Source organism: Lepidochelys kempii, chromosome 13 (assembly GCF_965140285.1).
Source record: "Lepidochelys kempii isolate rLepKem1 chromosome 13, rLepKem1.hap1, whole genome shotgun sequence".
In the NCBI taxonomy this organism is placed as follows: Eukaryota; Metazoa; Chordata; order Testudines; family Cheloniidae; genus Lepidochelys; species Lepidochelys kempii.
The window spans coordinates 26573106-26595906 of NC_136392.1; the positions used below are offsets into that span (position 1 = coordinate 26573106).

Below are 22801 nucleotides of genomic sequence, written 5' to 3' on the forward strand. Positions count from 1 at the left end.
AACTGTGATACACATCAGCCTTCATTTAAAAAACAAAGCTTATTGAAAATAAAAATGGTAATATTGCCACACCAAACGTCAAAGATTTTTTTTAAATAACAGCTTAAAATGTATTAATTTTCTTGTTATGTGGATGACAGGAAAGCAAGATACCAGTCAAAGATAAAGAGAAATCAAAATTGTTGCTAAAACTGTCCATGCTTGGGTCAGAAAGTGGAGATGGTGTGCCTCTTAAACTCAGAAATAATCAACTTAATCATACTTGAAAATTGATATTAACTGTTACAATTAATACCTAAAATTGCTATAACCAAAATATTAGAGAAAAATATTTGTCTATTCTCATTTGTAGTGAAATCTAAAGATCTAAGACACTGGGATTTTCATAGTAGCATTCACTCAGGCTGAGGGGGGAGGAACGATATACACGTGTTATATGTATGTATTTAACACCTACATATAAACACATCAGTTTTGTGATGTCAAAGAGTGTATCCCTTTCCCAACAGTCACTGGGATATTACAGCAAGGAGCACCTGTCTACCAAAGGCAGCATCAGATGATGACTGCATATCTAGTTTGTAGAATTTGGAGAAGGTATGAACAGACGAGCAGCTGGCTGCTTTACAGATTTCCTCGTATGAGGCATATGATCTTTTCAACCACCATAGCCATGAGGGAGTGATTTTGAAGATGGAGTTATGATTTTTGCTCTGCATGCTTCTGATATACAATAGTTTAGCCACCTGGAAATGGAAGATTTTGAAGCCTTCTTTCCCTTTTGACCCCAGATGATAAAGCAACAAACAAAAGCATTTGCCTTTCTGAACTGAGCTGTGCAGTGGAGATGTTACCTGAGACATCTCCAGAGCTCTCAAAGTATACCACGTTCTCTCTTTGGGGTGAGATGGAGCTGGGCAGAAGGATGGAAGGACAATTTCTTGTGTTTGGGACCCTGGAATCACTCTTTGGGAATAAAGGGCAGGGTAAGTTCTGAGTACCACTTTATCTTTATGGAAGGTGTAGTACTGAGACTCCAGGAAAAGAACTCTCAACTCAGGTACCCCGTGAACTGACATGGTTGCTACCAAAAGGCTACCTTAATGGCTAGAAAGTAATGACACACCTTCATGAGTGGCTCAAATGGAGGACCTCAATTGGCACTGAGAACCAGGTTAAAATCCCTTGAAATAACTCTGTGCTCCTCCTCAAGAGGATGTAGAAGAGATGCTGCTCTCAAGAAAAGAAAAAGAAAAGAAAAGAAAAGAGAAAAGAGAAAAAAGAAAAAAAGTTCAGGCACCTGGGTAAGATGCAATCTACCACCTGCCTACTGCAGTCAGGATGCGAGACAATGCAGCACCTTGAGGTTTGAATTTTGGAACTGCAAGGCCTAACCTAAGTCCATCCTGAAGAGAATTGATGGACACACATCATGTAGGGGTGAGACCCTAGTCTTGGCAGCAAGGGGTAGAGCTCAAACAGGCTCTTGAATTTACTGAGTTAGTTTTCTTTCTGGAAAATAAAAGTGTGTATTTTACCTGTCATGAACAACCTTTCTGACTTAAGAATCTCCATTCAAGAGCCAGGCAGCTAGGCGCAGACTGTCTGGATTCAGATACATGATTGGCCCTTGTAATATTAGGTCCCATCTTGATGGAAAGAGTATGGGAAGTTTTTATGCCATGTCGAGGAGCTCAGAGAACCAAGGCCTTCTTGCCCCGTACAGGGCTATCAGAAGTACCAGTGCTGTGTCTCACAAAAATGCTACAGACGATCAGGAGAGTGGAGGGAAGGCCAAAAAGAGAAGACACTGAAACCTTGTGATTTAAGTGGGAGGCAAACAGATCTGTTGCTAGAAGACCAAATTCTTTCACCAGGAAATGAAATGCCTCTGGGTATACGTCCAATTCTAAATTATCTAATTTTTGCATGCTGAGCCAGTTGGCCATATGATTCTTTTTCCCTTGGATGAGAAGGAAGGGAGTGAATTGGCTGCTTCTCTCCTCTCCAAGTCATCAGGAGATAAGCTTCTCTTTGACTGGCAGTCATCCTTGTTCTGCTATATCTGTTGATGTATAACATGGCTGAGGTGTTGCCTGTTATGATGAGCACAGGAGGGAGTCCAGATATGGGAGCAGAGACTTGACACCATACTGGATTGCCATGAGCTCTCACCAGTTTATACTGTGCTCGTTCTTTTACTTGGACCACATATCTTGATCTCACATGAACACCCCATCTCTCCAGGCCTGCATCTGTGGTGATAACTGTCCTATTGGGAACCCCAACTTGAATCTGCTTGAACTCATTCACCTTATTCACTCATTCAATAACCTGCAAATCCCACTGGGGAGAGAGACCCATCCCTCAGTGAAGGTAAGAGATAGTTCAGGGAGGGATAAGAGGAAGCTCTGTAGTGGCCTCCTGTGAGCACTGGCCCACTAAGAATGTCTTTTCAAGAAGCCATTGAAGTGTATGAATGAATACATCCCTTGAGTGGTTGATGATTTTGATAAGACTCCTCAGCTTCTCCCATCTTTCCTGCAACACACAAACTTTGTGGAGGACATTATCTGTCTCCACTCTATGATGGGGAATCTGCTGAGACTATGTTAATTGACTCAGTCTGCAGCACCCTTATTGTCAGGATGGTGCTATCCGTAACCCTAGTTCTGAATAAGGCTCAGATAAAAAAATTGTCCAGGAAGAGGATGACATGGATCCTCTCCTGGCTGAGAGCTCCTATTAACACTACCAGCACTTCTGTAAACATGTGAGGTAAACATACTTCTGGGCTGTTGCTAAATCAAAGGACAAGGACCTGTACTGGTAGTGTTGTGGTTCAAAAACAAAATATAGGAGCATCTGTGAAACTATGAGATAGGCATTCTTCATGAAGTTTCTTTTGCTGATAGTGGCCAATACAGATTTCAAGGCCTCCATATTGAATTTTGATTTCTTCCTTGATCTACTGAGATATTTAGGGTCAAAAACTGTTGTGGCCTTCTGAAATTTTTTAGTTTTGGGGAGATGGGGGTTGGGGGGCAGAGAACTAGGCACAGTTTGGAATAAAGGCCTGATTCTATTAATTCCATTCATAGGATAATAAGAAAGGCTATCTGCATGCCCTTACTCCTCCCTCTAACTCAGGGAGAAGCCCTTAGGCCATGTGATTTTTCTCTCTCTCTCTTTTTAGGTTGAGAGGGGCCACACTTGAAATACTGTCCACCAGCATTAGCACTTCTTGTGAAAGCATGCGGGGCACTTGAAGGGTCAGATGACATTTCATATTTTTGACTTTAATATTGTTGACCTAATATCCCCTGATTGTCTCAGTCCCCTCTTTCAATCATAAAACCTATGCCTGCCTGTACCTGGCTACCTGCGAAGGCCAGTATACTTAGGTGGCCACTCTTTCAGATAAAACTCTCTCCCAGTTAGAAACTACGAGTCCCTGACAACGAGAAAAATAGGCACATTTATCTCAAGTATTGATACCAGGATAAATTTTGACTGGTGCACGCTAAGGAACCTTCTGGAACTTATGAATGGAGGTGGGGTGGGGGAGAGGACAGAGATAAATAAAGAGTGGGCCAAGAGACCCTTTACTGCCTGCTGGTTCTTTCCCATTTGTGTTGCTATCCCTCTCTACGCTCCAAAGCCACTTGCTAGAGGGGAGGAAGTGGAGAGGCACTGTAACCTACTACAGAATCTAGGAACAATAACCTGGACATTAGGGCATGGTAACCCACAGTAACTGAGAATGACAAACTGATACTTTCCCAGTCTTTTACGAGTGGGAGGAAATCCCTATCCCACTATTACTTTCTCAGAGGGATATGTGGAGGCTATAGCTCAACTAGGGCATCTGTAGACCTTTAAGTTTAGTTTACTAAACTCTGTATACCCTTACCTGAAAGGGGTCTGTTTGGGGGTTTTGGCTAAATATATATTTTAAATACTTGATTCTCTAACTTTGATTTGGACTGCTGGCCTTCCTCCAGTAAGGAAGGAGAATTCCCTTTGTGAGGGTGTGTGCATTAGAGGCCTGAACTTTTCGGCATTAATTTGTCACACTGCACACTGTAAGGGTGAGCTGAGGATCATGGCTTTTTCCTCCTAACCTTTGTAAAATACTGTGACATTGTTTCTACTGTTAAAACCCACATGTGAATCCTGACTGCTACTCATCTTCCTGGTATTCACCTATCCCGTCCAGTCCATTCTAAAAACATCGCTGACATAAAATAAATAACGTCTACCTATTCTGCTACTCATCACCCTTTCCCCTTAATTCCATCAACTGTTTATACTTTGTTCCACTTCACATTCAGTTGTCTCTTCTCCAGCAAGACTCTACTGTGCTGGCTGTCTTTTTCAGGCATTGTCTACCATAAGAAAATTAAGACCTAGAATTCTCCACCAATGCTCCTCTACCAGCATCGGCAATGGTGGAGGCTGCAGTGTAGAGAAAACTTGGCTATTTTTATGTATTTGCAGTATGGTAGCACAGAAGCCCCAACTGATATCGTTAGGCATTGTATCAAGTGTTTCCAGTCTAAATAAAATATCATCATATCCTCTAACCTGCTCTGCAACCTCCTACCTTGCTGAATTAGGGGTCCTATATTTGCTGGTATAGATAACACCCATAACACCACTAATATCACAGTGCTCATGTGGCTTCTGAATCTCAAATGCTATTTCCACAACAACATCTGATTAGGTCTTACACTCTGCCTAAGCCTCTGTTCTCTGTCTCCTCCTCCCATTTACAACAGTTTTTTCTTCACATTGTCACCTAGATCTGGAACAGTTTCTGTTCCATTATGTAAGACTAATACCTAGCGGTTATATAGCACTTTTCATAAGTAATTCTCCAAGTGCTTTACAAAAGAGGTGATATTTATTCCCAAGCATCTCTGCTCTCCTCCAAATGTCTCCTTTCAAGTTAATTTTTCATTCACTACTCTCTCTGGGGAGTGAGGGGGAAAAAAAATAGGTACACTATCCCGGCAAAGCACTTCCTTAGACTCCCTGCAGTCTAACATTGTCTTTTGTGGTCCTTTCTGCCCACTACCACTTGAGGTCATTTTTGCTGCGCTATTGACCTGACGTAGACTAATTTCTTAGAGGAAGGGACATGCTTTTTTTAATAGGTCTTTACAACATTATGAATACCTTACTATACATTCCAGCTCATGTGGCCACGCCTTAACGTTTTACTGAGTCCGACCACATTCTGTTGAAATGGCAGCAGCACAGCGGGTAGGACAGAAGATCTTTAGACAAAGGGTTAAGTGACATTAAAAGACGATCAGCTTATTTTGGCCTCTTTTCTCCTCTAAGGTGTCATGGAAGAAACCAACACGAACAATTAAACTGCATACATTTCTACTAGTTTTAGAACGTCCAAGGAGAAAAAAAGTAATTTGTGGCTACCACAGCAAAGTAGGAGCTAAAACGGACCAGAAAAAACACCTTTTCATCAGGTTTCAGAGCAGCAGCCGTGTTAGTCTGTATCTGCAAAAAGAACAGGAGGACTTGTGGCACCTTAGAGACTAAAATTTATTTGAGCATAAGCTTTCGTGGGCTACAGCCCACTTCATCGGATGCATAGAATGGAACATAGGAGATATACACACACACACACACATATACACACACACACACACAGAGAACATGAAAAGGTTTTCATTAGTATTTGTCGATTCATTGAAATCTAAACATTTCACAAAGACGGTTTGATTTTGACAAAATTCTGACAGGACCCAGTAGAATTATGAAAGAAACCTGCCTGGTTCCTTGGCAGCCTGCCTTGTGGGGGCCCAACTTCCTGGAAGCACCAACTCCCAGGTCCTCAGCAGTCCATACTATAGCAGCCGTATTACAGTACACCTTTACCCTGATATAACGCGACCCAATAAAACATGAATTCGGATATAATGTGGTAAAGCAGCGCCGGGGGGGGGGGGGGGGTGTCGGCGGCGCTGCGTGCTCCGGCGGATCAGTGCTTCTGGCTCTGACACGCTGCTCTGAGCGGTGTGTTAAGGGTGCTGGCCTGCGGCCGAGGGATTGGATAAGGGGCAGAGGGTCTTGGGGGGCAGTCAGGGGACAGGGAGAATGGGGGGTTGGATGGTTCGGAGGTTCTGGGGGTGGGACGGTCAGGGGATGGGGGCATTGGATAGGGCGTGGGAGTCCCAGCGGGCCTATCAGGGGGCGGGAATGTGGATGGGAAGTGACTGTTAGTAACGGAAATGCTAAAGGCCAAAGCAAGTTCGATGTAACGTGGTTTCACCTATAACGCAGTAAGATTTTTTGGCTCCTGAGGACCACGCTCTAGCGGGGTAGAAGTGTACCACCTTTTTCTTTAATATGAAAAATACTGGTTTTGTCATATTGTGTTGTTACAACACAGAGCACACTGTTTAGAAATGATTCTTTACATTAATTGCCTATAACATAATAATGATTACATTTCATATATTGATCTGTAAAGCAAAAACAGCTCCAAACCTACACTGTAAGATGTTGCTTCCACTTCGGACTATTTGTATTGTTGCATTTTTCTGTCTTCTTTGACTGTCCATCCACTGAGACTTCCACATAAGGGCTAGGTCCAAACCATTTATTTTTATTTTCTTTTAATTTTGCTGAGATAACTGTTAAAAAAGGGGAAAACAATGAATATTTTATTCTATTCAATAAGCTAACTGTTAAAAATGCACTTTGAAAACTAGCTGCATTCCTGTAAGAAACTAATTTTTTAAAAATGCATACAACATTGTTCTCCTTACTATTGGAAGTAGCTATGGCTGTTATAACCTAAAATACACTGATATGTAATACAGCTCAAATAAAATAAACCCCACAAGACTACTGCACAAGAATTATCTTTACCTTGAACTAGATTCACTGGTATGACAAATCACACTTTTGCATACTGTGATTTCAAATCAAAGAAGAATTTTACGCAGACACTGGATTTGAAGAATTCAGCTGCTCTGAGAGCAGAAAGATCACTGCTCCAACACCAGCTGATATAATGACAGGTTTCAGAGCAGCAGCCGTGTTAGTCTGTATCCACAAACAAAAAAGAAGTACCTGTGGCACCTTAGAGATAAATAAATTGGTTAGTCTCTAAGGTGCCACAAGTCCTCCTTTTCTTTCTGCAAACACTAGCTGAGTACATGAAAGTATTCTCACACCAACATGGCTAGAAAATAACAGCTGCAGATGACCTCCAGGAAGCTAACGTGTTTGGTGTCTCCAGGTCATACTAGTTAGGGAGGTGCATGTTGCCCTCTTCAAAGAGGCTACAATGTTCAGACCCTGCCTCATACTGCAGCTGCCTGCCTTGGTTCATCCTTCCCTGCCTGGATAAGATCGCACATGAAATTGCTTAGGATGACTCCAGTAGAAAATTTCACCAGTGCATTTAAAATGCACATCCAAAGAGAGTTAGGTTTTTTGGTGATTTGAACAAAGAACAAGATTTGCACTAACTTTTACCAGTGTGTTTACACATTATTAGACACTTTATTTGGCTTGTCAGTTTCCTTATAACATTATTAGATATGCATATGTGTACAATGCCAATCTCTTTAGAGGCAATTTGACTCGAAGACCTGTATGTGCTCAGGAACAGATGAATTCATGTTATTTGCAAGTTCATTACCTGAAAATCTAAATTTCCTCTAGTCTATTACTACGACAACGGGACCTCCATTATTTGAACATGAAGCTCATTGACTGAAGCTCTTGGTTAGCGAAAGATCAGAGGGGTCCCTTAAAGTTTGACATAAGGCATGTGAAATCTTCTATATAGGAAGCTTTATAATCAGAATCCTTAAGTGTTTAAACTCTGCAACATTTAGTAGCTGTGTAGCATCCTGGCAGCAGCAACCCATATTTACCCTTGATTATTCAAAGGAAATTAATGTCACCCCATGGCATTCAGATAAAAAACAGTTACTTACTTGTACTGTAACTGTTGTTCAAGATGTGATGCTATCAGGGACCGTGGGTCTTGAACCCTGGCCCACAGGGCTCTTCGGAGCCAGTAGCTTCCAACCTGCCACACAGAAATGTGCTAACTGCTGGCAAAATAGGAGCTGAACTCAGATTGAGGATCTCAATCCTGGAAGCTGACTGGTCCACAGTTCCTATTCAAACCCGGAACAGGAAGCTGTCCATGCAACTGGAATCCACCTTGCTCTGGACTGTGATCCTTCTACTTCCTGCTCCTGGTCCCCTGGCTTGACTTCCTGATATCCTGACTTGGCCTAACTCTGGTTATCAATCTGTGGTTCTGCTCTCAAGTTTGTTTTCTGCTTCTGATCTCCTGGTAACCTGACCCTGCCTGCCTCCTGACAACTGACTCTTGGTTTGCCCTCTGGCCTGTTTCGGACTCTGATCTCCTGGTATCTGACCCAGCCAGACTCCCACTCTGACCACTAAGTCAGACTGTCCATGTTCCGGTTGTAACAAATGCAGATGTGTATTCCAAGTAGGAGTGAGCGCACCCAGCACACCAAAGCTGGAGAACTTTGCCTGGCAGCACCAGTAGGGGTGCGCATTACACCCTGTGGCCCTAGCTCCTACCCTGGTTTTGTAAGGATCGCGCCACCCCAACCCCTTGTAGTCGGATGTTTGGCTGCATGTGTTCCCTCTGTGTGCTACCCTAGGCTCTCTTCCTACTACAACCCCATCAGTTCTTTCACACTGAATTTCAAGAGTACAGTCTCTGATGCAGACAGGATGGAGGATGGGTTGTGAAATAACATGTCTATGTCACATCTTGAAGAATAACCATTGCAAAACAAGTATGGAACTGTTTTTCACCTCTGAGTAGATGCAGCCATGTATTCCATGCAGGTGACTCAATCAGTACTCACAGGAAGTGGGGCTTGGAGTCTATTTAAAAAAGGACTACAGGATTGCCTTCCCAAAGTTTGCATCTGATCTAGATGCAGCAGTAGTGGCAAAATGGTTTGTAAACCTAGGTGCGCAGGACCAAGTGGCAGCCCTACAAATGTCCAGTATAGGAACGTCGCTAAGGCTTGGTATACACTAGCTCTTACTTTGTTATAACTTACGTTGCTCAGGGGTGTGAATAATCAATGCCCCTAAATGACATAAGTTACACTGCCTTAAGTGCTAGCTTGGACAGCGCTACGTCAGCAGGAGAGCTTTTCTCGCCTCCAGAGCTACCACCTCTCGCAGAGGTGGAGCTCTCTCCCATCAGCCTCACCAGATGCGCTACAGCAGCACAACTCTAGCACTTCCAGTGTAGACTACTAGCCCTTAGAAATGGCATCGATGTTGCCTGGGCCTTTGTGGAATGAGCTCACACCCTTGAGGAGGCACAGTCTGAGATACTTCGTAAGCTGTCATGATATAGGAAGTTATGCACCTGGAGGTTGTCTGTGAAGAGGCTACTTGCCCCTTCATTCGGTCCACATATGAAGCATATGGACGAGAAGAAGAACAGAAAGATTCTATTCAGGTAGAAAGCCAAGCATCATCTGACAGCCAATGTGTGACAACGCTACTCATCTGGGGTTGAATGCATCTTAGGAAAGAACCCTGGTAGATAAATAACTCTATTCAAGTGAAACCGAGAAACCACTTTAGATAAAAACGTAGGGTGCGGCTGCAGGGTTACTTTGTCTCTGGAAAACTGCGCGTAAAAGAGGCTCTGCCAGCAATTCTCTCTCTCTCCTTGCAGATGCTATTGCTACAAGGGAGAAAGAAGTTGCCAGAGACTCGAACAGAGGTCCCATAAAAACTGCTAAAGCAGTATTAAGGTCCCACAAAGGAACCAGTTATTTAATCAACAGGTGGAGACAAGCATTTCCCTTTCAAGACCGTCACCACCCTGCAATTCGAACACACTGACTTCCCATGGACAGGTGAATCAAATTCCAAAGTCACTTCCAGGTGCACTGTCGAACTAAATGCAAGACCAGAAGACTGGAGGTGTCACAGGTAATCCAAGACATCCTGGATACAAGCCATCTTTGGTTGAACTCACCAAGCTAACAAATCACACTGACAACCACTTCCACTTGGCCAAATAGACCACTTTAGCGCAGGGCTTCCTACTACTAAGCAAGATTTGCCGGACCACCTCCAAATATCATTCCTCCATCTCATCTAACCATGCAGCATCTATGCTGTGAGATGCAGGGAGCTGAACGCTGGATGCAAAATCTGACTGATGTGGAGTCAGGAGGTTGGGGTGAAGAGGAAGAGATATGGGAGGCTGAACTGATAATGTGAAGAGGTCAAAGAACCAACATTGTCTCAAGTATCAGAGGAGTAGCCGTGTTAGTCTGTATCCACAAAAACAATGAGGAGTCTGGTGGCACCTTAAAGACTTTGACCAAATAAAACTGTCAGTCTTTAAGGTGCCACTGGACTCCTTGTTAACACTGTCTCAGCCACACTGGAGCAATGGGAATTAACTTGGGACAATCCAATTTCATTTTGAGAATGATTGCGGGATGATTGGAACTGGAGGAAGAGCATACGGAGTGCCATTTCCCAGCTCCGGTGAAAAGCATCCATCAGGGAGCCCAGACTGAGATCCCCTCAAGAGCAAAACAGATGCATTTTTTGATGTCTCTTGAGATGAAGAGATCAATCTTTAGGATGCGCCAAACTGTAAAGATGGACTGCAAGACGTGGGACTTCAGAGACCACTTGTGATTCAGGGACAAGTTTTTACTGAGGTGACATACGAGGTGATTCTGGAACCCAGGTAAATAATCTGCCACAGGGCATTTTCCCCGATGCAAAAATCCCAGAGCCCTATCACCTCTGACACAGCATGTTGGAGTGTGCTCCCCTATTTGTCATATAATACATCATAGTGGTATTGTCGGTAAGTTTGTGCACCACCGAGTCCCTGATGTGACCTCAAAAGCCCTGAAAGGCACTGTAGATGGCATGAATCTCCAGGACACTGATATGCAGAGAAGCTTCCTGTTATGATCACAGGCCTTGAACTTTCAGCAACCCCATATGTGCTCCCCAACCTATTAAAGAGACATCAGTGACAACAGTCCTGGTCAGTGGGAACTGAGCTAAGGGAATACCCTGGGACACATTGCCCTGAGCTGTCCACCAAAAGGAGCCCAGAATTGACGCATGAAGTTGGATCAGTTTGTCCAATGGATGATAGCTAGGATGACACACCCACTTCAGCCACAGTTGAAGAGGACGAAGGTGCAATCTGGCACATTGGAGTATGTGTGTGCATGCAACCATATGGCCTAACAACCTCAGGCATACTTGGGCTGTAGTTGAGGGTTGAGACTACAGTTAGGCATAGTTGGCAAATCATGTGGAACTGGTCTGTCAGCAAAAACACTTTTGAACTTGTAGCATCTAGCAGGGTACCAATGAACTTGATTTTTTGAGTTGGAACCAGTGCTGACTTCCCACTATTTGGGATAAGACCTAGGTGACTCAGTAAGTGTAACATGAACTGAACATGAGAGAGGACTTCTTCTCTGGACTTGTCCCTCAGTAACCAGTCATCCAGATATGGGAAGATGAATTCCCCTCTTCCTGAGTAAGCTGTCACCACAATCATGTATTTGGTAAAAACCCTGGGAGTGGAAAACAGACAAAAAAAGGATGCACATTTTACTGATAGTGCCGATCCACTACAACAAACTGGAGAGACATCCTGTGGCTCGGGAAAATTATTATGTGGAAATAAGCATCCTGAAGGTCAAAGTCAGCAAACCAGTCATCTGATTTCATGTGGGGACAATAGTTGTTAGGCTGAACCATGGTTCTGCTGTTTCTAAGCACAAAGATAAGAGAAAATGTGTTTTGTTCATGTTAAATATCTGACAACTGTTGATTGAGCTCTACCACTGCTCTACCACGCTTTGGAGCATGGACTTGGAATTTGACAGAAGGGTCACACTGTTGTCAGGGATATGCTTTCCTTGTCCCTGTGAAAATCCACCCAAATTGGCCAAGTTGTAAGTCCTGAAAAGAGCAGTTCCCACATGCTCAGTAGAAGCTTGTTTGGTAGCTAAATTATCCAAAGATTCCATATGCAGTGATCGTATCTCAAACCAACATAGCTCCTACCTACTGACTGTGGGGATGAGCATGTGTGCACTCCAGAGTCACTGAGCATGTGCCATCCTAGGGCTGCAGAGGCTGAGCAGGACTTCCATGCACTTGCCCCTCCAAGCTACCAGGGGTCTAGATGGCACTGGCCATCAGAACTAAGGGCAGGTAGATTATCTCTCCTTTGCTCTCAAAGCTCCCCCTGCTGGTGCCCAGAAATGAGGAGAATGAGAAAGCTGCCTGACTAATGCACATATGTGAGGATCCAAAGGCAGGGGGACAGGGACAGGAGCAGAGGCCAGGGGCTGGAAGTGAGGGCAGGCTTAGGGGAGAGGAGAACAAAGAGGTAGGAGGGTTTCGAGAGCACATTTCCCTTTAGAGCCTGAAACTTAACTCAGGATTTTTGAGTCTCAACGTTCCTTTGCCTTCTATCAAATAGTTATGAAATCCACGGACAAAGTGTGCATTTCATCCTCCTCTAAGTGGATCAGCCACGAGAAGATAACAGCTTTCTATAACAGCTACAAGATAGTTAGCTCAAGTGACAGAGGTCTATTCTGTTGCTCTAAAAGATTCCAGTCCCACTGATGACTCATGGGGCGTGTGTGCGTGCGCGTTTGTTTTTTAAAGTTAGGAAATTACATACAAGAACTGTCAGATGTACATTAAAGGTTGCAAAGTCAAGCATTCAAAAATGAGTTAAAATAAATCAATATCAAGGACACCATAAACCAGTCAGTCTTGGACAGGCCTTCACCTCATTAACACAGTAGTCAGAGTTCTTCCAACTCCCAGTTAACAAGACAGACCCAGGATCCTGATTCAACCACAAAGACACATGCTCTCCACCAAATTCTAAAAGCATGCTAAAAGACAACAGCACTTCACTCACAGGACAAGGAGTCAAGGATCTGGTGAATCATCATCATTGTATGTTAACCTCGACCATCAATACGTGGTCCCTAGATGGCCCCTTCCTGCCTTTTGGCCCCACAGGTGATCTCAGTTTTCCAACACCCTGTGCCACATGGAGAGAGAGGGATGGAAACTCAACAGTGGCAGAAAATAAAAGCTGATACAACTGGATGAAACAATTAATTCCTCTAAGCCTATCCAGAGGTTGTACTACAGGCCAAGAGAATCTTTCTTTCAGCCTCCACTGGTAATCCTGCCCCAAAGTAAATTACTTCATCAACCCTGACTGTCTACAGTACAGTCTGTACTACTGTCTACAGTCTGTACAGTCTGAGCACCAAGTGCTGGGAAGAACTATCATCCTGTTTTGCTGAAAAGACTATGCACATTCAGGAATGCTTTCAATACAACCTGGATTTGCCCCACCTGCTTCCACCAAGCCTACATTCTCAGAGTTCAATATATTCACTCATGAAGAAGTTCTGTATACCCTAAAAAGAGTCTGAACCCAAGACCTCTGAATCTGATGCATGCTCTTTATGGCTTGTGAAAGAGTCATGAGCAACTAGTGTCACTCATAAGCAAAATAGCCAATACCTCATTCAGGACAGTGCTGGCATCCTAAAAAAGAAGTGCTGGAACACAGGGCAGTGGGAGGACCCGGGAAGGAGCACAGGGGAGCTGGGAGAAAGGCAGGGGCAGCAGATGAGCTGGGAGAGGCCCAGGGGAAAAGGAGGTGACTCCGCACAGAACCCATCCTGTCCCTGGCTCCTGCTTCCCATGGATGGCTCCGCTGTCCAGGCAGCCCCACTACCCTGCTCCTGACATAGCCTGGCTCTAGCTCTGCCCTGGGCTTCCAGCCCCCATAACTTGGTCCCAGCTGTAGCATTCCTGGCTCCCTCCATGCTGACCCACTGCCACATGAGCCTGGCACAGACACCTGCCAGCTCTGATGATGCTCTGCAGCTGGGGAGAGAAAGGAAATACCTGGCCTAAGACCTGCAGAAATATTGGACCTAGGGCTGTCAAGCGATTAAAAAAATTAAATAGCACTGTTAAACAATAATAGGATTCCATTTATTTAAATAGTTTTCTACATTTTCAAATATATTGATTTTAATTACAACACAGAATACACAAAGTGTGCAGTGCTCACTTTTATTTATTTTTATTACAAATGTTTTCACTGTAAAAAACAAAAGAAATAGTATTTTTCAATTCACCTAATACTAGTACAGTAGTGCAATCTCTATCATTAAAGCTGAACTTACAAACGTAGAATTACATACAAAAACTAACTGCATTCAAAAATAAAACAATGTAAAACTTTAGAGCCTACAAGTCCACTCAGTCCTCCTTTTTGTTCAGCCAATTACTCAGACGAACAAGTCTGTTTACATCTGCAGGACATAATGCTGCCCGCTTCTTGTTTACAACACCATCTGAAAGCAAGAACAGGCATTTGCATGGTACTGCCATAGCTGGCTTCGCTAGACATTTATGCGCCAAATGCATTAAAGATTCATATGTCCCTTCATGCTTCAACCACCATTCCAGAGGACAGGCGTACATGCTGATAACTGGTTCTGCTCGATAACCATCCAAAGCATTGTGGACTGACGCATGTTCATTTTCATTATCTGAGTCAATCAGATGCCACCAGCAGAAGGTTGATTCTCTTTTTTGGTGGTTGGGTTCTATAGTTTCTGCATCAGAGTGTTGCTCCTTTAAGACTTGTGAAAGAATGCTCTACACCTCGTCCCGCTCAGATTTTGGAAGGCACTTCGGATTCTTAAACCTTGGGTAAACTGATGTAGCTATCTTTAGAAATCTCACATTGGTACCTTCTTTGCGTTTTGTCAAATCTGCAGTGAAAGTGTTCTTAAAACGAACAACATGTGCTAGCTCATCATTTGAGATTGCTATAACATGAAATATATGCAGAATGCGGGTAAAACAGACTAGGAGACATACAATTCTCCCCCAAGGAGTTTAGTCACAAATTAAATTAATGTAATTTTTTTTTTAATGAGCATCATCAGCATGTCCTCTGGAATGGTGGCTAAAGCATGAAGGGGCATATGAATGTTTAGCATACCTGGCATGTAAAGACCTTGTAATGCTAGCTACAACAGTGCCATGCGAACGCCTGTTCTCACTTTCAGGCGATATTGTAAACAAGAAGCGGGCAGCATTATGTCCTGCAAATGTAAACAAACTTGTTTGTCTTAGCGATTGCCTGAACAAGAAGTAGGACTGAGTGGACTTGTAGGCTCTAAAGTTTTACATTGTTTTGGTTTTGAGTGCAGTTATGTAACAACAACAACTACATTTGTAAGTTGCACTTTCACGATGAAGAGATTACACTACAGTACTTGTATGAGGTGAATTGAAAAATACTATTTCTTTTGTTTATCATTTTTACAGTGCAAATATTTGTAATAAAAAATAAAGTGAGCATTGTCTACTTTGTATACTGGGTTGTAATTGAAATCAATATATTTGAAAATGTAGAAAACCATCCAAAATACTTAATAAATTTTAAATTGGTATTCTATTGTTTAACAGTACAATTAAAACTGATTAATCGTGATTAATTTTTTAAATAATGATTAATTTTTTTGAGTTATCGCGTGCGTTTTCTGCAATTAATCAACAGCCCTAATTGGAACACAATTCCAGCTCCTAAAAAGGTGCTGGAATAGTGTTCTGAGGCATTCTGGCACAACTAGAGGACTGATTCAGAGAAGAAATCTTTCTTCATTTTGCTTCCATGCCTCAAGGAAGAAGGAAACCTACCTGGATACATCAATTATAGCCAACTATTGCCCAGTGTCAAATATTCCATTCCTGAGCAAGCTCATTGAGAAGGTAATCAAAGGCCAACTTCAAGATCATCTAATTGAAGCCAATATCCTCGACCTAACAATCTGGATTCAGGCCTGGACAAGGAACTGAAACTGCTTTAGTGGCACTTGATGGATGATCTCCTGATGTCAGTGGCTAGAAGGCAGATATTTGTTCTCATTCTCCTGAGCCTCTCAGCAGCATTTGACATTCTCAACCATACAAGGTAATATGCTAAAATGGGTCAAATCCCTCATGGAGGGATACACCCAATGAGTAATAATGGGAAACTGCCTCTTCACTAGCAGACCCCTCTACTATGGAGTCCTACACAAGGATCAATTCTCTCTCTGGTCCCATTCAACAGCTACAGGCAGTCATCAATATGCAATGACACACAGCTCTACCTATCCTGAACTACATACGACTATACTACAAGATGGCCGAATTCTTGGATGAGGTCAGCTTGTTGATGAAGAACAGCTGATTAACGCTGAACCTAGCAATTGGAGAAGTGGTACTGGGTGGCAGAGGAAAGCATTTTGAAGAGTTTGCAGCTACAGTGCAGTCTCCTTTGGTTGAAAGTACACGCCCACAATTAGTCAATTCAATCTACCCGTTAGGAATGCTCTTGGATTCCTCCCTGATACAAAACTTTCATATAGCAGCATTCATGAGTAATGCTTTCTATCATATCTGATTAGCGAGAGGCATCCCATCCTGGCAAATGATAGTTTGACCTCAGCCTGATCTCAGATCATTGTCACTTCTTGGCTGGAATACAGCAATACAATAAGGCTGAGCCTGATCTTCAGCACTTAAACTCCTAATACAGAACACTGCAACACATCTCAGCAACACAAGCGACCACAAACCTAGCAAACCTGTCCTCTGCTCTCTACACTAGTTTCCCTCAGGATATCAAATCGAGTTCGAGGTCTCAGTCCTTATCTTCTCTCAATAGCCCAGGGTATCCAAAAGATCATAGAAGTTCCCTGCATGAAGACAGTGGTCAACAATTTCACTCCTCCAGCACAAGACATTCTACAATGAGGATGAGGGTAAGGCTCGCCTGTTCAGAAGACAGAGCTTTCTGGGGCTGGTCCAAGAACATGGAGTGAACTCCCGCACAGGAACTAAGGGCCATAACAAACCTCACCACATTCTGCTCTAAGTGCCAGGTGCATTTCTTTGACCTTGCCTTCTCTAAAAGATATCTAGTTACACATCGCAAAATGTTTACTATAAAAAAAATCCATAAAAAAGCACTCCACTGCACACACTTCCCTCCCACTTAATTCAGCTCTTAATTGGATTGTATGCATACAGTCTTTAATGACACGATCACATGCTATTTTTTCCGCAGCCTTATTTACAACATTACATTCAAACGTTGCACTGAAAACAGAATTATGAATTTCATCATGGGTTTTCATGGCACACATCACAGTAACATCTTAGTATTTCACAAGAATTAATAAACTTATCTTTACAACACCCCCATGTGGTAGAGGATGATGGTATTATCCTCAACTGATAGCTGTGTCTCAGTTCCTTACAGCTAAAATTATCAAAAGTGTCCATGAATTTTGTATGCGCAATTGTAGATGCCTGGTGCCTGATTTTTCAGAGTAATTAGCATCTTATAGCGCTTTAAGTTCAGAGCACAGTGCCCACTGACCTCAGCCTCTTTTGTGAGTGCTGAATACATAAGAACATGACGACAGGTTTCAGAGTAGCAGCTGTGTTAGTCTGTATCCGCAAAAAGAACAGAAGTACTTGTGGCACCTTAGAGACTAACAAATTTATTTGAGCATAAGCTTTCGTGGGCTACAGCCCACTTCATCGGATGCATGCGGTGGAAAATACAGTAGGACGATTTTATATACACAGAGAACATGAAACAATGGGTGTTACCATACACACTGTAACAAGAGTGATCACTTAAGGTGAGCTATTACTAGCAGGAGAGAAAAAAAACCTTTTGTAGTGATAATCAAGATGGGCCATTTCCAGCAGTTGACAAGAACGTGTGAGGAATAGTAAGGGGGGAAAAATAAACATGGGGAAATAGTTTTACTTTGTGTAATGACACATCCACTCCCAGTCTTTACTCAAGCCTAATTTAATGGTGTCCAGTTTGCAAATTAATTCCAATTCAGCAGTCTCTTGTTGGAGTTTATTTTTGAAGTTTTTTTGTTGTAATATTGTGACTTTTACGTCTGTAATCGAGTGACCAGAGAGACTGAAGTGTTCTCCGACTGGTTTTTGAATGTTATAGTTCTTGACGTCTGATTTGTGTCCATTTATTCTTTTACGTAGAGACTGTCCAGTTTGACCAATGTACATGGCAGAGGGGCATTGCTGGCACATGATGGTATATATCACATTGATAGATGTGCAGGTGAACGAGCCTCTGATAGTGTGGCTGATGTGATTAGGCCCTATGATGGTGTCCCCTGAATGTGGGACACAGTGTGGCAACGGGCTTTGTTGCAAGGATAGGTTCTTGGGTTAGTGGTTCTGTTGTGTGGTTGCTGGTGAGTATTTGCTTCAGGTTGGGGGGCTGTCTGTAAGCAAGGACTGGCCTGTCTCCCAAGATCTGAGAGAGTGATGGGTCGTCCTTCAGGATAGGTTGTAGATCCTTGATGATGCGCTGGAGAGGTTTTAGTTGGGGGCTGAAGGTGATGGCTAGTGGCGTTCTGTTATTTTCTTTGTTGGGCCTGTCCTGTAGTAGGTGACTTCTGGGTACTCTTTGGCTCTGTCAATCTGTTTCTTCACTTCAGCAGGTGGGTATTGTAGTTGTAAGAATTCTTGATAGAGATCTTGTAGGTGTTTGTCTCTGTCTGAGGGGTTGGAGCAAATGCGGTTGTATGGTGGAACTTGGCTGTAGACAATGGATTGTGTGGTATGGTCTAGATGAAAGCTGGAGGCATGTAGGTAAATACAGCAGTCAGTAGGTTTCCGGTATAGGGTGGTGGTTATGTGACCATCGCTTATTAGCACCTTAGTGTCCAGGAAGTGGATCTCTTGTGTGGACTGGTCCAGGCTGAGGTTGATGGTGGGATGGAAATTGTTGAAATCATGGTAGAATTCCTCAAGGGCTTCTTTTCCATGGATCCAGATGATGAAGATGTCGTCAATGTAGTGCAAGTCGAGTAGGGGCATTAGGGGATGAGAGCTGAGGAAGCGTTGTTCTAAGTCAGCCATAAAAATGTTGGCATACTGTGGGGCCATGCGGGTACCCATAGCAGTGCTGCTGATTTGAAGGTATACGTTGTCCCCAAATGTAAAATAGTTATGGGTGAGAACAAAGTCACAAAGTTCAGCCACCAGGTCTGCCGTGACATTATCGGGGATACTGTTCCTGACGGCTTGTAGTCCATCTTTGTGTGGAATGTTGGTGTAGAGGGCTTCTATAGCCATAGACGTAAGAAGAACATAAGAATGTCTCTACTGGGTCAGACCAAAAGGTCCATCTAGCCTAGTATCCTATCTTCCAACAGTGGCCAGTGCCAGGTGCCCCAGAGGGAATGAACAGAACAGGTAATCATCAAGTGATCCATCCCCTCTTGCTCATTCCTAGCTTCTGGCAAACAGGCTAGGGACACCGTTCCTACTCACCCTACCTAATAGCTATTGATTTCCTCCATGAATTTATCTAGTTCTTTTTTCAACCCTGTTATGGTCTTGGCCTTCACAACTTCCTCTGGCAAGGAGTTCCACAGGTTGACTGTACGTTATGTGAAAAAATACTTCCTTTTATTTGTTTTAAACCTGCTGCCTATTAATTTCACTTGGTGGCCCCTAGTTCTTGTGTTATGAGAAGTAGTAAACACTTCCTCTACACCAGTCATGATTTTATAGACTTCAAATCATATCTCCCCATAGTGGTCTCTTTTCCAAGCTAAAAAGTGCCAGTCTTACTAATCTCTCCTCATACAGAAGCCCTTTCATACCCCTAACGATTTTTGTTGCCCTTTTCTGAACCTTTTCCAATTCCAATATATCTTTTTTGAGATGTGGCAACCATTTCTGGTAAACCAAGATATGGGGTGACCACATCTGGTAAACCAAATACTTTTGTAAACCAAATTGGGTATCCAGACAATGAGGAACACAGTGGCCACCTACAAAAAAATTGGTTTACGTGACTTGCCAATACCAAATAGGAGCTTTGCAGAAGAGGAAAGGATAAATTACAGTTCTTCTGGTTGGCGTTCAACTGCCTTAACCATGAGACCATCCGTCCCTCTTCCTGCAGTCCCCTGCCTCATTCAGAACACATCTTCCAACTTCTGCAACAAATGAAGCAGGGGTCTTCATATAACAGTCTCAGGAAGGAGTGTGATCCGAGAATGAGCAGAGGATGTGGAATGTTGGGGAAAAATAGCATGCAATCATGCAATTTAAGTTTATCACAAAGCATATTCAGAAGAGGTCTGAATTAAGGTTGCATTGGAAAAAAATTATTTCTGGCATTTCCTAACTTTTGAGTATTTGACTTCAAAACCTTAACGTTCTGATAACTTTTTTTGTATGTAAAATATCCCAGTTTGTCTCATCCCTCACTACAGTCTTCATCTTTTTTTTTTTTTTTTAAATTAACCTGCCGCCCTTTCTGGGTGGAGAGTGGATGCTCAATTTTTTTGCCATAACATTTTACTCCCTTCCAAAAAACGTTTGCCATGGTCTTACAGTGATCTCCTTCGCCAGATGGAAGAGGGAATGTAGCGCTCTCTGAAGTTTGTCATCATTGCTTTTTCAAGTCAGCTTGCAGAGGGCGAAGTGCTCCTTCCAGTTCCTGTTGGTTCACTCAGTAAGGGGGCAAAATTAGTCCCAATCTAACATGCATTGCCTCTGGCTGCTGTTATCCCTTCTTTTGTCACTCTTCTTGTTATTTCTGTGCGCCTTTTTCAATCTATTCCTTCCATCCTCCCCAAACTCAAGTCTGTGTAGTTTCTGCACATAACCCCAAATGAAGCAGTTGGATTGTATCTCTCTGGGAAAAGGTGGGTGGTGGTGGAGAGGAATCCTCCTCCATAGGTTACAGAGGTGCAGCTGCTGCTCCATGGATACTCCTCCAGTTTCATGGCTGGAGTAACCTCTGGGCCTGTAGCATCTCTATGGGAGGACTGCCAGTGAATGTGTGCAGTGGTCGATTCACCACAGTCTCTGTTCCAAATCCCCATTGAACATGTACAGAGCCCCTCGCAGGCACACACAGAGGTGCACACTCAAAGAAAAGGTTCTACATCTCACTCTACTCTGCAGAGAATCCACACCAATTCCACTGGCAAGGTCTTCTGCATCCATGAGTATGCAAAAGATCTTATGACATTTCACTAATATTGTCAGACGCACTAGAGCAATGAAGCTGAATTGGCAAGTTATCAATTGCCGCACTGCTGGGGAGGCATTGTGTATGAGAGCGAGACATACAAATCCACTGTGTGAGCTCTTTAACCAACCTGCCTCACAAGTACTTAAACAGAGTATTATTCCCAAATTTAAATGTGAAACCTTGTATTTAAATATTCCCCTATAGTACTTGCAGCCCAACAGCTATAACATACTACTGCATGAGAATCAACAAGAGAACATGATTAGAAAGAGAGCAGTTTAAATTTACTCAACCTGAAATGTTCAGAGTATATTATAAAAGGCAATAAAAATATTAAGATTTAATCATTTTTCAATTTTTAAAGTGTTATCAGTAAGGAAAATGTTTTATGCATACAATTCTTAACCTCACAATTTCCCTTTAAATATAAGTGTATGGAGGAATATGAGAAAAATAAAGAAGTTTCCCATCTAGTTTTTATCATGTTATCAACTAGACTTTAGGAAGAAAAAGATACATCTAACAAAAAGATGTAAATAATAAGATGGCATTTCTGTCAGGGAATTACAGCAACACTGCTGGTTTCATTGCAGAACAAAGTTGAATGTCTTGTCCTCTTCACATCCAAAGCACAACATACCGCCAGTAGCATCTTATTACTTAACTATGTACACAACCTTTTTGTTTGTTATCCACCTCCCCCCCCCCCAGGAATTGGGAGAAAACATTTAATCTTTTAAAAGACTTACCAGTAATCTGAAGCTGTGATTTCATGGCAAATCCACTGACAGTTCCTGATCTTGGCCCACTGCCAGCCATAATATGAGCTGGGCCTTGACTCTGAATGAGGAAGCAAAGAAGACATTAAAAACTCAATAGTAGAGTCTGAAATCAAATTATCTATTTTTTGGCATACATATACAATATATTGAGGATAAACACAAGACATTTGCTTTCCTTGCGATGGAAACTATGTTTCCATTTTGCCTGGGTATAAGATCAACTCTATTTATTAGCTCGTCACATAGTACCCAGGGCTACACCATCACACCTGGCTGTCATCATTCCTGTTTCGTGTGGTCATCCCTCTCTACTTCCCCACTCCCAAAAAGAAGGTTCTCCTAATCCTCAGAAGGGTTGCCACCCATCTAATGTATGGATATCTCCACCCTCTTGATGCCAGAAATCAAGAACAGTCAAGTTCAGTGGCAAACACTTTAAGAGCATTAAGAGGCAGAATGGCTGCTCCTCCCCTTCCTCTGCACTCCCAAAAGAAGATTATTCTTGCTATTTATCTTGTAAATGTAATGTAACTTACAAATAAAAATTCAGTGGAAGACAAATATTTTGTTTGTACTAAATCGGGTCCAATCTACAGCTGTGGCTCCTGGCTCTACAAAGCACTATTCAAAGAGCAAACAAAGCAGTTTCCTCTCATGCTGTGGAGATGCCCTTTATTTAGATCACAACTCCAACACAGTTTTCCCTTGCTCTTTCAACCTTTGGGCTCTCCTCTGTCTACTCCCAGGGCACACTGGAGTGGAGAGAGAGTCTCCTTACACCACTGATTCAAAGGCAAAGTACCTGTCCTGAAAAAAA

General features: G+C 42.8%; 1 protein-coding gene across 7 annotated transcripts in view; it reads right to left on the bottom strand.

The window, feature by feature from the left end:
• The window catches only part of ITCH (itchy E3 ubiquitin protein ligase), a 116967-nt gene that overhangs the window by 65514 nt on the left and 28652 nt on the right, over positions 1-22801 (bottom strand). For all 7 annotated transcript variants that reach the window (XM_073309885.2, XM_073309879.2, XM_073309878.2 and 4 more), the window contains 2 exons: positions 21952-22042; positions 6521-6662 (listed from right to left, as the gene is read on the bottom strand). In XM_073309885.2, coding sequence (XP_073165986.1) covers positions 6521-6662; positions 21952-22042 — 233 coding nt within the window. The remainder of the gene's footprint in view (positions 1-6520; positions 6663-21951; positions 22043-22801) is intronic.